This window comes from Neolamprologus multifasciatus, chromosome 15 (assembly GCF_963576455.1).
Source record: "Neolamprologus multifasciatus chromosome 15, fNeoMul1.2, whole genome shotgun sequence".
Taxonomy (NCBI): domain Eukaryota; kingdom Metazoa; phylum Chordata; class Actinopteri; order Cichliformes; family Cichlidae; genus Neolamprologus; species Neolamprologus multifasciatus.
The window spans coordinates 7312988-7325067 of NC_140453.1; the positions used below are offsets into that span (position 1 = coordinate 7312988).

Consider the following 12080-nt stretch of genomic DNA (forward strand, 5'->3'; position numbering starts at 1 on the left):
TCCACACAGTTTGAGAGTTGCAGTAGCAACCTGGTGGCAGATTAGTGAAGGCTTCTCTTTCAGTGACCTGCTTTCCTGAGTAACCTATGGAGTGACGTGGAAATAAGCTCTTTTGGAGCTAAAGCCAATTTGCCCCCAAAGATTAGGGCAGATCTGTCTGAGCAGGCCAAACACACATCCTACCTCTGCCTATCTCTCTCTCTGTCACACACACGCACACCTATAAGAGCTCTTTCCATTGTACAGATGGAAACAGGAGAGATGAAGTAAGTAGGACAAAGGGAGAAAGTTGGAGGATGGAGGATGGGAAGACTAGCTTCTGGTAGTTTAGCAGATGATTTGCAGCTGAATGCACAGACGCTCACGCCAAAACTAGCACAAAGACACACAAACACAACCTATGGGGTGCTGACATTGTCTTTATTTCAGTTATATGTGCAGCCAGGGAAAGTTGTGTCTCTTCTGTTTTAATAAGACAATCCTTTCCCTTAAAAAAAAAAGACGAAGCTCTTCTCAAGACGACTTTCCCCGTCCGTTCTACGTGGCAGTGAGACAATACTGAGCTGTACATTAATCTCTTATTCTTGCACCTCAGCTACATTGCACAGCAAAAAGAAAGAACGACCCACAGAAATGTGTATTATAACAAAGATAACCATAAATTAGCGCTATAAAAAAAACCCTACAATTTCACCGCCCCCCTCGAAAGTATTTAAAACCAGGTTTTTAATCCACAAAGCACATAAAGAAAATAGTGTATCACTCTGTAAATGCAGCACAGGTAAATAAAGTCAGAGAAGACAGTGAGATTTGAAGTCTGGTAGATGGTGCAGGTGACTGCAAAGAGTTGATGGCAGATAATGAAGAGACATGTTTTTTTTGTTTCTTTGATAGCCATGTTAAGGTAAACTAAGTATTTGTAAACAATGATAACCCCCAAACCAAAAAAGAGAAAAAAAGAAAGATCAGAGTTTTGCATGTTTTTTCCCCTTGTTAACAGTTTAAATGAATTGATACTCATTGAAAGCACTAGAAAATAAATTAATTTAGCTTATTTAACGCTATTAAGCTTTTAAACAGTACTGGAATTGAGAGTACAAAAGTTGGAGGTGGATTCCGGTTGAAAGTAAGTGGATGCTGAGCAGGATGCGGTTCCTTTAATATTTTGGTCCTACTATGGTCCAAAACAGAGCTGGACAGAGGAACGGGGGGTGGGCCTACACGAACAGCAATTTTCTTTTCTTATGTGGATTTAATTACAAAAGAAAACTGTCATGGAGACAACCGACACTCTCGTCCCCTCAAAACCAGAACCATTTACAGACACACCCAGTGAACACACACTGCTAACCATTCACTTCATCAAGTTGGTCCCTAATCACATCCATCCACTTTATTTGCAGGGATGATCGTCTGGTTTGAACTCTGTTTATCCCTCCCCTCCCCTCCGCCCATAAAATAACTGTCTGCTTTTCGCAAAGCAAGCCCCATTTCCTGCTTTACTCCCTTTTCGCTCTTCCTTTCTTTTGCCTCTTTCCGTTGTCCTCCTCATCGTCCTCCTCCTCTTCCTCCACTTTGCTATGACCGTTAGCCACCACAGAGGAGCCATTTGTTATGGGCTTCCCTCCCTTCCGAGAAAAGGCAGGCTTGCGTCGATATGCGTGGTAGTAGAAGTTGGCGAAGAGGATGATAAAGGTGACGGCGTAGCCAATCAGAGCCCACTGCATCCAGCAGGGGAACGGACAGCCGGTGTAGAGGGAGTGGCCGGCGTGGCCGATGGTTACGTGGAACTGGATCTGGTGAGTATGTAAGAAAAAAAGATTAAAAAGACACAGAAGAAGCAGTCTGAATTTTTGAATATACAACTACCAATTAAAATCGGAGCTATCACTGAAACAGGCAGAAATCAGTAACAAACGAACATCTGTCAGATTAACTGCTTAACACTAAAGCCTACATATTTGTGTATTTTCTCATGCATACAGCTGTTTCAGAGGGCTGACTTCACTCCTGTTCCCAAGTTTAATCCCAGTGGTTCACCACGGTGGATGAATCAGCATATCTGATTTGGCACAAATTCTACATCGGATGCTTTTCCTGATGCAACCCTCCAATTTATCCAGTCTTGGGACCAGGGACTAGCCTGTGATCCCCTGAGTTTGCGTCTCTTCCCAGCATTAAACCAGGGATCCACCTTGTGCTAGACTAATGTGTTAGCTACTACACCATGGAACCTCTAGAATCAGTGCTAATAACATTTATTTCCTAAAAGCCTATTATCACTATATTAGAAGTTTATAACAATTAAATAATGTTTCATACTGATATGATACCCAATTGTATTAATCTTTAAAATGTGAAGATCTAAGAGGAAAATATAGTTACAGATTTAAAAGTTGATTTTTTAATATAACATTATATTAAAACCTGGCTGCGGCACCCACGACGTGGGACGGAGAGATTTCGCAGGTCTTTCCTCCCTACTGCTGTCAGACTTCAACTGATCAAACACACACATCCACACATGTGCAATAGCAATAACACTAAGTGCAATACTCTTTTCTGGCATCGTTGTATTATACTCAATTGTATATAGCATTTGTATTCTATTTTATTCGATTGTATATAGTGTTTTATTTTTATTTTGTTTTATTCTATTCTATTGTGTACAGTATCTCATAGATATATTATTCCAGTGTTTTTTCTCTAATCTTTCTATGCAACTTTGCACTGTCCACTGCTGTAACAAAACAAATTTCCCACACGTGGGACTAATAAAGGTTATCTTGTCTTATCTTATCTTATTAATATTCCCTATGTGTAGAATAAAGAATACACTGTCAACCAATTTTCAGTCATGAATGTGGCAGACTTCAAAAGACTCATTGCTGATGGAAAGGTCTAATTAAGTCTGCAAGAGTTCAACAAATTCAGATATAGTTAATTAAATACAAGCAAAAAATTAATTAAGCACTCATTTGTAGCACATTTATAGCAATTCATTATTAGCTTCATAAGCTCTGCGTTTCTGCGTAAACTTTATTATAATTGGATGAAGATGCAAACTATATCTAAGGGCTTCACATATTAGCAGATCAGTGGATCTTTAGATGATAACCATTGTCACTAATAATCACTCTGAGGTAAGTGAAACCCAAAGTGTGTTTCATTGTCCTCACAATCAGCTCAGGTAATTCGGAGAGGCAAAAAACACCAATCACACCATGTTAGCATAAAAAACTGTTGGCTAAACTTTCACAATCAATAACGTCAAGTTATTTGATATATGATGCATCCCTAAAGGTGCCACTTACCATCTGGATAATGGTGAGGTATTTCTTCCACCAGAGGTACTTCTGCATCTGAGGTCCCAAGGCAGCCAAGCCATAGTACCCGTACATGAGGACGTGAATGGAAGAGTTGATGGTTGCACCAAAAAATGCTGTGGAAACAGTTACATTTATATCAGAGGTGATGGTGGCTGTGTTATTACTAAACAGCTGTAATGTGCCTGTTTTCCAGCTCCAAGTACAACGACAAGCTCTACTCTGATTCTTTGACTCACATTGTCCACCAGGAACCCATTTGATTCCAATCCACCAGAGGATGAACATGGTGCAGTGATGGTAGACGTGGAGGAAGCTGACTTGGTTGAACTTCTTCCTCAGTATGAAAAAGACAGTGTCCAAGAACTCCACTCCTTTGGAGATGTAGTACCACCAAAGAGCCGAGGCTATCTAAAGATATAAAATGAGGCAAGGTGAATTATCACAGCACACCGAGGTGAATCCGTCACATAAGTCAATAAACCTTTTGAGACCATGCATGGGGACATTACATTTGACTTCTCTGACTTTTTTGCATCTTATATTTCACTCTTCTCAACACAGACCTGTTGCATCCCTTGCATCCTAAACAAGACCTCAGCTCTCAGGAGGTTAAGGTCCTATGTAGGTCATATTTAACTATTTACAGCCTGTTTCTGATTCCTTTTCTGAAGGTTTCTTCAGTGAAATATTGCTGGTAACAAATGTTCTGCAAATAATGATTACATGGAGTTAAGATCATTGTAAACAAAGCCAATGGCAACTGTAGACAACATCCAAATCCCACATAAAATAACATATGTAATTATATATTTACATAGTTATTGGTACAATATATATTAATATTTCTTTAGTGGTGAGCTCTAGCTTATTGGTATTTTTCCTAGTACACAAACAATGAAGCAGATTCCTTGCCTGAGTTTCCTTTGTACTAATAGAAAATCTTTAGATGACAGAAAAATGTAGCAATTGAGGATCTTTGGAGAGATCAGCAAATCAAATATTTTTAGTAACCCCTTTATACTAACACAGCATGTCAAAATCTTTCTCTCTGTTATCCTATTTAACTCTGTCGCAGTACAAATTACTCCCCTTGTGACACACAGCACACAAGGTTGTTCTCTAAGCCATCTTGCTCTGGCATCTCTTATCCTTAAGGCCATCATGAAAGCTGAGGCCTAAAGGTGGAGATGGGGCAGAGCTTACGGGTGGTGAGACTGACTGGCCCCGCCCCTCTGAATGTTGAGCCAAAAGATTAGTAAAAGTAGTAAAAAAATTGTCATACTAAAAAGTGTCATATTAATGTCATTTTACCCTAACTATGTCCAGTGCGGAGGTAAACTGTGTGCGAAGGATGTTCACAGATTGCTTTTTAGATGTCTGTGCGTGTGAGGGAACCTACCCTGACTTCATTGACATCATTCGAGTAGTTTACAGGCTGACAGAGGTAGCTGTACCCGGCTGCTCTGGAGGCTAGTAGGAGCTGATGAGAGGACACAAAGTCAGAACAAGGATGAGAGCAGAACACCGGATCCTGCCTGTGATCTGGAGAGACCGACAACTACTGCAAGTCACTCCTGTTCAATTACCCTTTTTCATGTAAGCACTGCTAAAACATTAACAATACACAGAGAGCAGGACTGAACATGATATTCTGTGCCGATAGGACCTTCAGTTTATCCAAAAATACATGAAGAATGTAAGCAGACACAAATTTGACTCAAAAAGATCAAATTAGTAAAAGAGACTATGTGCTCCTATAATTCACATGAATCTTCCCACTTTCTTTTCTTGTAGTATTGACCATGTTTTGCAGATGCATTGCCATGTATACAATACAAGACTTTGGTAATGTAAATTACTAAATATGATGCCTACTCATTTAAAGTCACATAGACAGTTAAAAAATATGTATATCCAAAAATCTAATTTCTCCTACGTCTTATGCTTCTAGTTGACTGGATATATGACGCACCAAATAAAATATGTCTTTATTCAATACAAAGGTTTCCACACTAATCTTACTGGCTGCCCTCTAGGTTCTTCTAGTAGGGAGTAAAGGCAGTTCAATCCACGTGATGGAGTTACAAGAGAAAATGGGTGATCAAGGAAGCTACATTAAACCCCCTCAGGTAAGAGTTTTGAAAACTCTGAGCGGACTGAAATGCTGTTATTTGGTGCATTCAGTGACAGATGTTCATGCTGTGGGCTTCACTGCAAACATGTTATGTGAGCATTATTGCTAACATCAAAAAAGGTAGCCACAAAATACTGCAGCCGCTTCTGACTTGTGCAAATAATGGTTATTTGACAGTAAGATTAAGTTGAAATATTTTCTCTTTATTAGGGAAAGAAAGAAAATGTTCATTTGATTAGATCCACAATCTTTAAAGCTGGAAACTGAATTCACAGACCTGCAGAATCTGTGTCATACATCCATTTCCTTTAACAAGTTCTAAGGTATATTTCATGTATACACAAAATATATAGTGCTTTGTAAAGTATTTTTTTATGTTTGTTTGTAAGTTTGATGGACAAAAAAATTATTTTCAATTTAGATTCTACCCAGAATCTGCCAAGCCCCATATTGTGGCTCTTTTAAGCATCTAGTACCTCCACTTTAAGCTATGATCGGTCCTTCAAAGGCTACAATGGCACTCACCTCTTTGGCGATGTAGAAGTTGAGGACCACCATGCTGAAGTTGTAGACTATGAGGGTCTTCCTGAGTGTGTAGGGCTGGCGATCTTGCATGTATTTAGGTCCTGCCCACAGGAAGATCAAGTACAGGCAGCTGATAGCCAGAGTAGGGAAGGGAGAGGACATCATGGGCCAGTGCTGAACCCTCTTGTCTGATGGTAAAGGGGTTACAGTTAATTTTAAGGGTGGGGAAGAAAAACACAAGTTACAGCTGTAAATATCAGGATGGATTCAACTGAAACATTAATAAACGTATGTTGTAAAGTTGATCCACAAACCCTCATAATCTTTATTAATCGCTTGATATTTTTGTGTGGACCAAGTTTTTTTTGACTAAGAACACAGGCTACAGAAGTTATAGTTTGGCATTCATTTATTGGCTCTATAAAAACAGTACAGAGGATGTAAGTTGAAGGTGAAAATACTCTTCCCAGCTCAAAAATAAGCTGACAAGTTTAGTTATGCAGTTCCTCTTTCACTTGATACACGCACGTAGCTGTAAACACACTTGCAAAGCATTAAGTATGTTTACTTTTGCAGTTTTCTGTGCACTCCATATACCATCAGCAAGCACATCTATACATACACACAACTGCATGATGATGAAAACAAGAGACATCGATCACTTTTGGTGAAGTTATAATAATCCATTATTATGATTATGCAGCCACTGTTGAACAAACCATGTTGTCACCCCACAGATGTGCGTATGTAGTGAAAGCTCCTATTGCGTGTTGTTTCCAAGCAAGAGATCCCAGCTTACCTGCTATAGTAAGGCTCCATTTGTAAAACTCTACAGTGTCATTCACAAGATGCGTTACAACCTCCATGGCTCTGCCTTTGGTCTAGATTACACTGTGGTGGAGAGAGAGAGAGAAGAGCAGAATGTCAAAATCAGCTAGAGTTACACTGTATTGGTAAATGATGTCTAAAGTCAAACATTTCAACAGCACAAATAATATGTTAAATGCATGTTATGATAAATGCATGGTGAAGTTTTTTCTTTTCACTCTTTTCTCCATTGAAAGTGCGCATTAGCCACCTATTCACCACAAACCTCCACAGGAAGTTGATTATTATGATTGCTGGGCACTCCCATCAGTTACAGATAACTACAGGAAAATGGATGGAGGATACTGAGTAATAATGGGCACACAAATAAAAAAAACGCACACATATGAGACAGTAATAATGCAGAGGGCGATTTGCACCCCATTGATAAGGCAGCATTACATAACAAACCCTTTTTATCCACTTGAGAGCTGGGAGCAGGTGCCTCTATATTAATCTATAATTAATCCTATGCGTCAGATCAGCTGCCCTTTAAATAATTAATTGCCAAGTGTACAGTAACTACTGCCCACCAGTGAGCGCTCAGTGGAAGGAAAGTGTTGAGTGTTGAGCACAGAGTTGCTCATAGCTTTATCAGGATAACTTTATTTGCAGAATGCATCCCATCCAATCCAGGGTCCAGGGTTTAGTTGAGCAGCAGAGGGCCGCGGAGGGAGATCAGATAAGAGAGGGTTAACCGGGTCTGTGCAAGAACAAAAAGACTGGGGCGCATGTGTCAGCAGGTTTCGCCCTGACCGCTCAAGAGGCTTACATTCAATTGATCAACGAGCTTAGATGTAGGCCTAAGAACAAATGGCCAACCATTTGACAGCCTGCCGGATGGTTATCTGCCTACATGTGCTATGACATACGCAAAAAATAAAAATAAAGAAAGAAAGGAAAACAGACAATACAACCTGCACACTGCACAGCAGTGATATTGTCATTTTTGCAATGATGGGGATTTAAAAGAATAAACCAATCGCCCTTTTTATTTTAAAAGGGGTCCAACAAGTGATTTACTCCAGTCAGCTTTATTCGGATGGTGGTAACAGGTGGTAGCTGAAAGGCACTGGGGGCTGATATTATAGTTCTTTGTAGCTTGCAAGCCATAGAAATGTGACTAAAAGATTCTTCATCCGCCAGCGTTAAATACATTATTTCTGGTGTACAAAAGGCTCGACCCCTCTCTAAGTAACTCCAAAATTAAAGCTCAAATGTTTAATTTTCATGTATAATAAACTCACAGGAACAAAGTATACTCAAAACCGCATTACAATAACACTTAAAACTCATGCAGTAGTTTTTAAAGATGCATTTACTTACGTCCTCGATATATAAAAGCGTATAATGACATCCGGTGGCAATATGATGCCCAACTCCCGTCAGTAACTGTTTCGCTCCCCCTCTTCTTCTTCTGCCCTTACAGCTTATCAGTTCATTCGCTGCTCTTGTTCAAATTCGACATCAAGCAGCAAATTTGGCAAGAAACTAAAAAAAGAAAAGGCAAGTGGAAACCTATGACTAAGGTTTGCCCGTTAAGCAGTCGGTTCGTGCCGGCCGCTCAGCCGCATCTTCTTCTCCCAATCTCCTGGAAGCAGGGAAGCCAGAGCGCATTGCGCATGCGGGAATCGGCTCTACTGTCTCACGCGCATCAGGCGATGGCAGCTCACCTCGTGGCCGTGCTCGCGTTGTCGCACTTGTGATAAACCTCGGCATTTACTAACCGTACCTATAAACAGTTAGATAATTAAGAAACAAACTAGCTTCGTTGCTATTCATATATCTTAATAAAAATAGATAAATGATAATAACTTTCTATTCACAGCCTAAAACAACTATATACATCCTAGAGGTTTGGCTCTGCAGGTTGCCTTACTCGTAAAAACGTCCCTATCGGATTTCTCCATTAGATGGTGCTGTTAGGCTATCTTTAAGTTTTTAATTCACCGTCCGCTTCAAGACACCGGCTCAAGACTCATTTACCGCTCGACCAGGAGAGTTTCCTCAGAAGGAAAGCTGGTTTCTGTATTTTGGTGGAGCGAAATTTCCCATTTCCCTTACCAAAAATGTATTGCCAAGGCACAACATTAGTCACCGAATTAGTATGGCTATATGTCACTGTCTGAGTTTGTTAGGTTAGTTGTCACAGCCTACAAGTGAAAATTAGTTTTGACTAGTGTGTCAGGCTGTGCTGTTTTGGAGAATCCAGTACATTTGAAAAGGCTCTATTGCTGTGCCAGAGCCATTTATAGGCTTTTCTGTGAGGAAGGGTGACAGATCCAGCTGGACTGCACTAACCTGGCCCAACCACCAAAAGGCTGTAGGCATCCAGAACAGTGAAGGATGTGAACGTATCCTGTGTCTGTTTGTGTTTGAACCAAGCTACAAGGAACAGGTGTAATGGCTCAGATTAATGCCTTTCTCTCCAAATACAACTTGTAAACTGACGTCCTCTGTCCATTTGTTTTGATATTGCTGCAGTACAGTTAAATCCTGTATGATACCCTGTAAATAAAAACTGCATATACATTCACAGGTCTGTGAAGGTAATCATGTCTACATCTGCAAGATGCTGTGTCACTAATAGACACCTTAATATTTAAATAGTTTTGACTGCTGTCTGAATTTGGCATATACAAAATAAACTGAACAGTTTGATTATGTCTAAACAATGCATGAAACAGTGTGCTTCCTCTGGTGCAATTTATTCAAATTTGCCTTGATGGTTTATTTGCATGGCTCCAGTTGCACTGTAATTACGGTGCTTGCAGTTATTTGCTTCGTTAACAGGAGATCTATCATTTCTAAAATTGACATTCTTTGCAGGCCTGCCTTCCCCCACGCTCCCTCGGATGAGATGAATAACTGTTTTTGTGTGCTTTCTAATAGTTTCAGTGTGTTTTTGTGATTGCAAAAAGGACAAAGTTGCCCCCCACCTTTTTTTTTTTGCATACTTATTCTTTGAGTGTTGCAAGAAAGAAATATAGGAAGTTGCTCATATTCTTCCTTCCTTTAGACATTTTAGCATTTGCAATCGATAGTGCATCTGCAGCCAAACTGCTGTTTTTTTCTTTCTTTTTCATCTTTTAGGTGGTGCAACATGTTGGACGCTAATTGTATGTGTTACAATGCAGTTCCTATGAAGCGTTTCATACGATATTAAAACGCAAGATTCAGGAAGCAGTTTGTGAAATTCAGAGGTCAGGATGTTTACCGTGGGTTTAACCTCAGTTGTGAAAACGCACACAGATACCATCCTGCACACACATTTGCATTCCAGTTTGGTTGACACTGACATTTTCTGTGCACATGCACAACGTGAAGTAGGCAATTGGGCTCGACTGTAATCAGAAATGACTACCAGTGTGGAGGCACATCAGGGCAACTTGGAAGTTAGGCTTTTAATAATGCAAGCTAATGCATTTAATATTATCATTTGACATTCCCAAATGTCCTGCTAAGTCTAACTAAACTGTGGTTGCTTTGCTTTGTGGAGTTTAAAAATGTACATTTTATACTCCATAAATGTTTAAGTAAATTTATTCCATAATTACAATCTAATGTTATAATCATACAGAGGAGCATATCCTGTTGCAGACTTCATATTCAGAAAGCGTGAATGTGAAGTGAAGTGCTCTGAGGTTCTGAGTGCGTGACGTAGTAGGGGTTAAAGAGAATATATGCTGACTAGACTTCCTGTTTTCACTCTTCCTATTTTCTATACTGTCATGTTTGCTCTGCCTGTCATCTCACTTCACGCATGGCCAGCTGTATATCATATTGTGCTTTCGCAGCTTGTAAAGTTACCATCTGTTGATCTCACACGCTTTTATCGCACTTTATGGGCTTCATATTTCATGCAACATCTGGCAGTGCCATTTTCAAAAGGGTAAATATTCCACCGTTTCCAAACTGAGCAAATGCCAGAGCACAGCCATCTCTCTCAGAGATATATTAGTCTATGATTTATGCTGGAACACACTGTGCACAAACCACCGAACTCTCTGGAAGGGAAATTTCCTTCTGTAGGGCACATTCACAGCCAGCGACCTGGGATAAACTATTTTCCACATACCTCTGGAGCGGCTTTTAAAAAAAGTCTTTTGGGAATACTGCTTTTCCAAAGCGTTCTCTGAACACAGGGAGAGTTTCACATCATTGAGGCTCTTGTAACTGGGATAGGTTGATGTCAAACCTGCCAGCATGAAGTAGCTGTTTGCGTTTATTTGCTGGGCAAAAAGTAAATACTGGAAGACCCTAACTGTAAGCACATTGTCATCCTCACGTTGACAGAGTTAATTATGATAACGTGTGAGATGAGGAGGGCAGATAGGAATAAGACTGTAACTCAGTCAAGATGTATTTTTGAGTCTCTTTTTCAGCACGTGTGACCAGGAAATTACAGGCCTAGGGAGATTTAGCTCATAGAATGTGCATATTACTTTTCTCAGTGGTTTCTGTGTGTGTTCTTTCTGTAGGTGTGCGGTCACTGCATCCTTAAGCAGGATTAAATCACCACATTTCATATAGGCCAGTGCTTTTGTTTCAGGTTAAACACGTGCAGCAACTTTTCACATGGCGCAAAGTGCAACAGTTTCCCATAAACAACGCAGGTTCGTGCTCCTTTAATTAGCTGTCCTGCCCTAGCTCCAGTTTCTCCAATTACATCTAATTGCATTGAATCGTTTTCTTCCACTGTTTCTGTATAATCTGGATCGGGATAATCTTCCATCAGAGTCTTTCATATGGTTTTAATTTAGGACGGCATATCCATCAAGCTGAGATTTAAATGGCTTCGTTCAGTAGCTGAGCCCTCTCTGTGTGTAGTGGCTCACTAGATGTGGCATTAGGTCACAGCTTGTGCCACTTTGGGGATAACAGGGCTTTTTTACTGCTTCCCATAAAAACAGGAATTGAGCTGCACACTTATATGTGTTCTCTACAGCTGCGTGCACACACACACACATACACATACACACACATTTGTCCTCATTTGGCCTTTAAGGGAACCCCTCCCCCATTGCAGTATGTGGCCACAAGTGCCCACATGCAGAAACATATCGATGACGATGATAGAACAACATTTCTCCTGTTTTTCTTTCTTTCTTTCTTTCTTTCTTTCTTTCTTTCTTTCTTTCTTTCTTTCTTTCTTTCTTTCTTTCTTTCTTTCTTTCTCAGTTTCCCTTCTCTGAAACCCAAGCCATTTTCATTCATCATCATCT

At 40.1% G+C, this 12080-nt stretch overlaps 1 protein-coding gene across 3 annotated transcripts; it reads right to left on the reverse strand.

Annotated features, from left to right (window-relative positions):
- Positions 1–401: 401 nt before the first annotated feature.
- Positions 402–8460, reverse strand: LOC146501449 (very long chain fatty acid elongase 4-like). 3 transcript variants are annotated; one of them, XM_085134065.1, is made up of 7 exons: positions 8182–8460; positions 6788–6879; positions 5989–6176; positions 4729–4809; positions 3566–3737; positions 3315–3442; positions 402–1796 (listed from the first exon to the last, which is right to left on the reverse strand). In XM_085134065.1, exons 2-7 carry the CDS (start codon positions 6852–6854, stop codon positions 1500–1502), a joined length of 933 nt encoding a protein of 310 aa, XP_084990191.1. In that variant the 5' UTR covers positions 6855–6879; positions 8182–8460; the 3' UTR covers positions 402–1499. The 3 variants fall into 3 exon arrangements, with proteins under 3 accessions (XP_084990191.1, XP_084990194.1, XP_084990192.1); XM_085134068.1 differs by lacking the exon at positions 8182–8460 and adding an exon at positions 7082–8145; XM_085134066.1 differs by lacking the exon at positions 8182–8460 and adding an exon at positions 7067–8145.
- Positions 8461–12080: the final 3620 nt, after the last annotated feature.

Coding starts and splice junctions, on each gene's coding strand:
- LOC146501449 (XM_085134065.1), bottom strand. CDS start 6,854: ATGGAGGTTGTAACGCATCTTGTGAATGACACTGTAGAGTTTTACAAA. Junction 4,810..5,988: donor ACTTCTACATCGCCAAAGAG/GTGAGTGCCATT, acceptor TCCTCTCATCAG/CTCCTACTAGCCTCCAGAGC. Junction 3,738..4,728: donor ATGATGTCAATGAAGTCAGG/GTAGGTTCCCTC, acceptor TTATATCTTTAG/ATAGCCTCGGCTCTTTGGTG.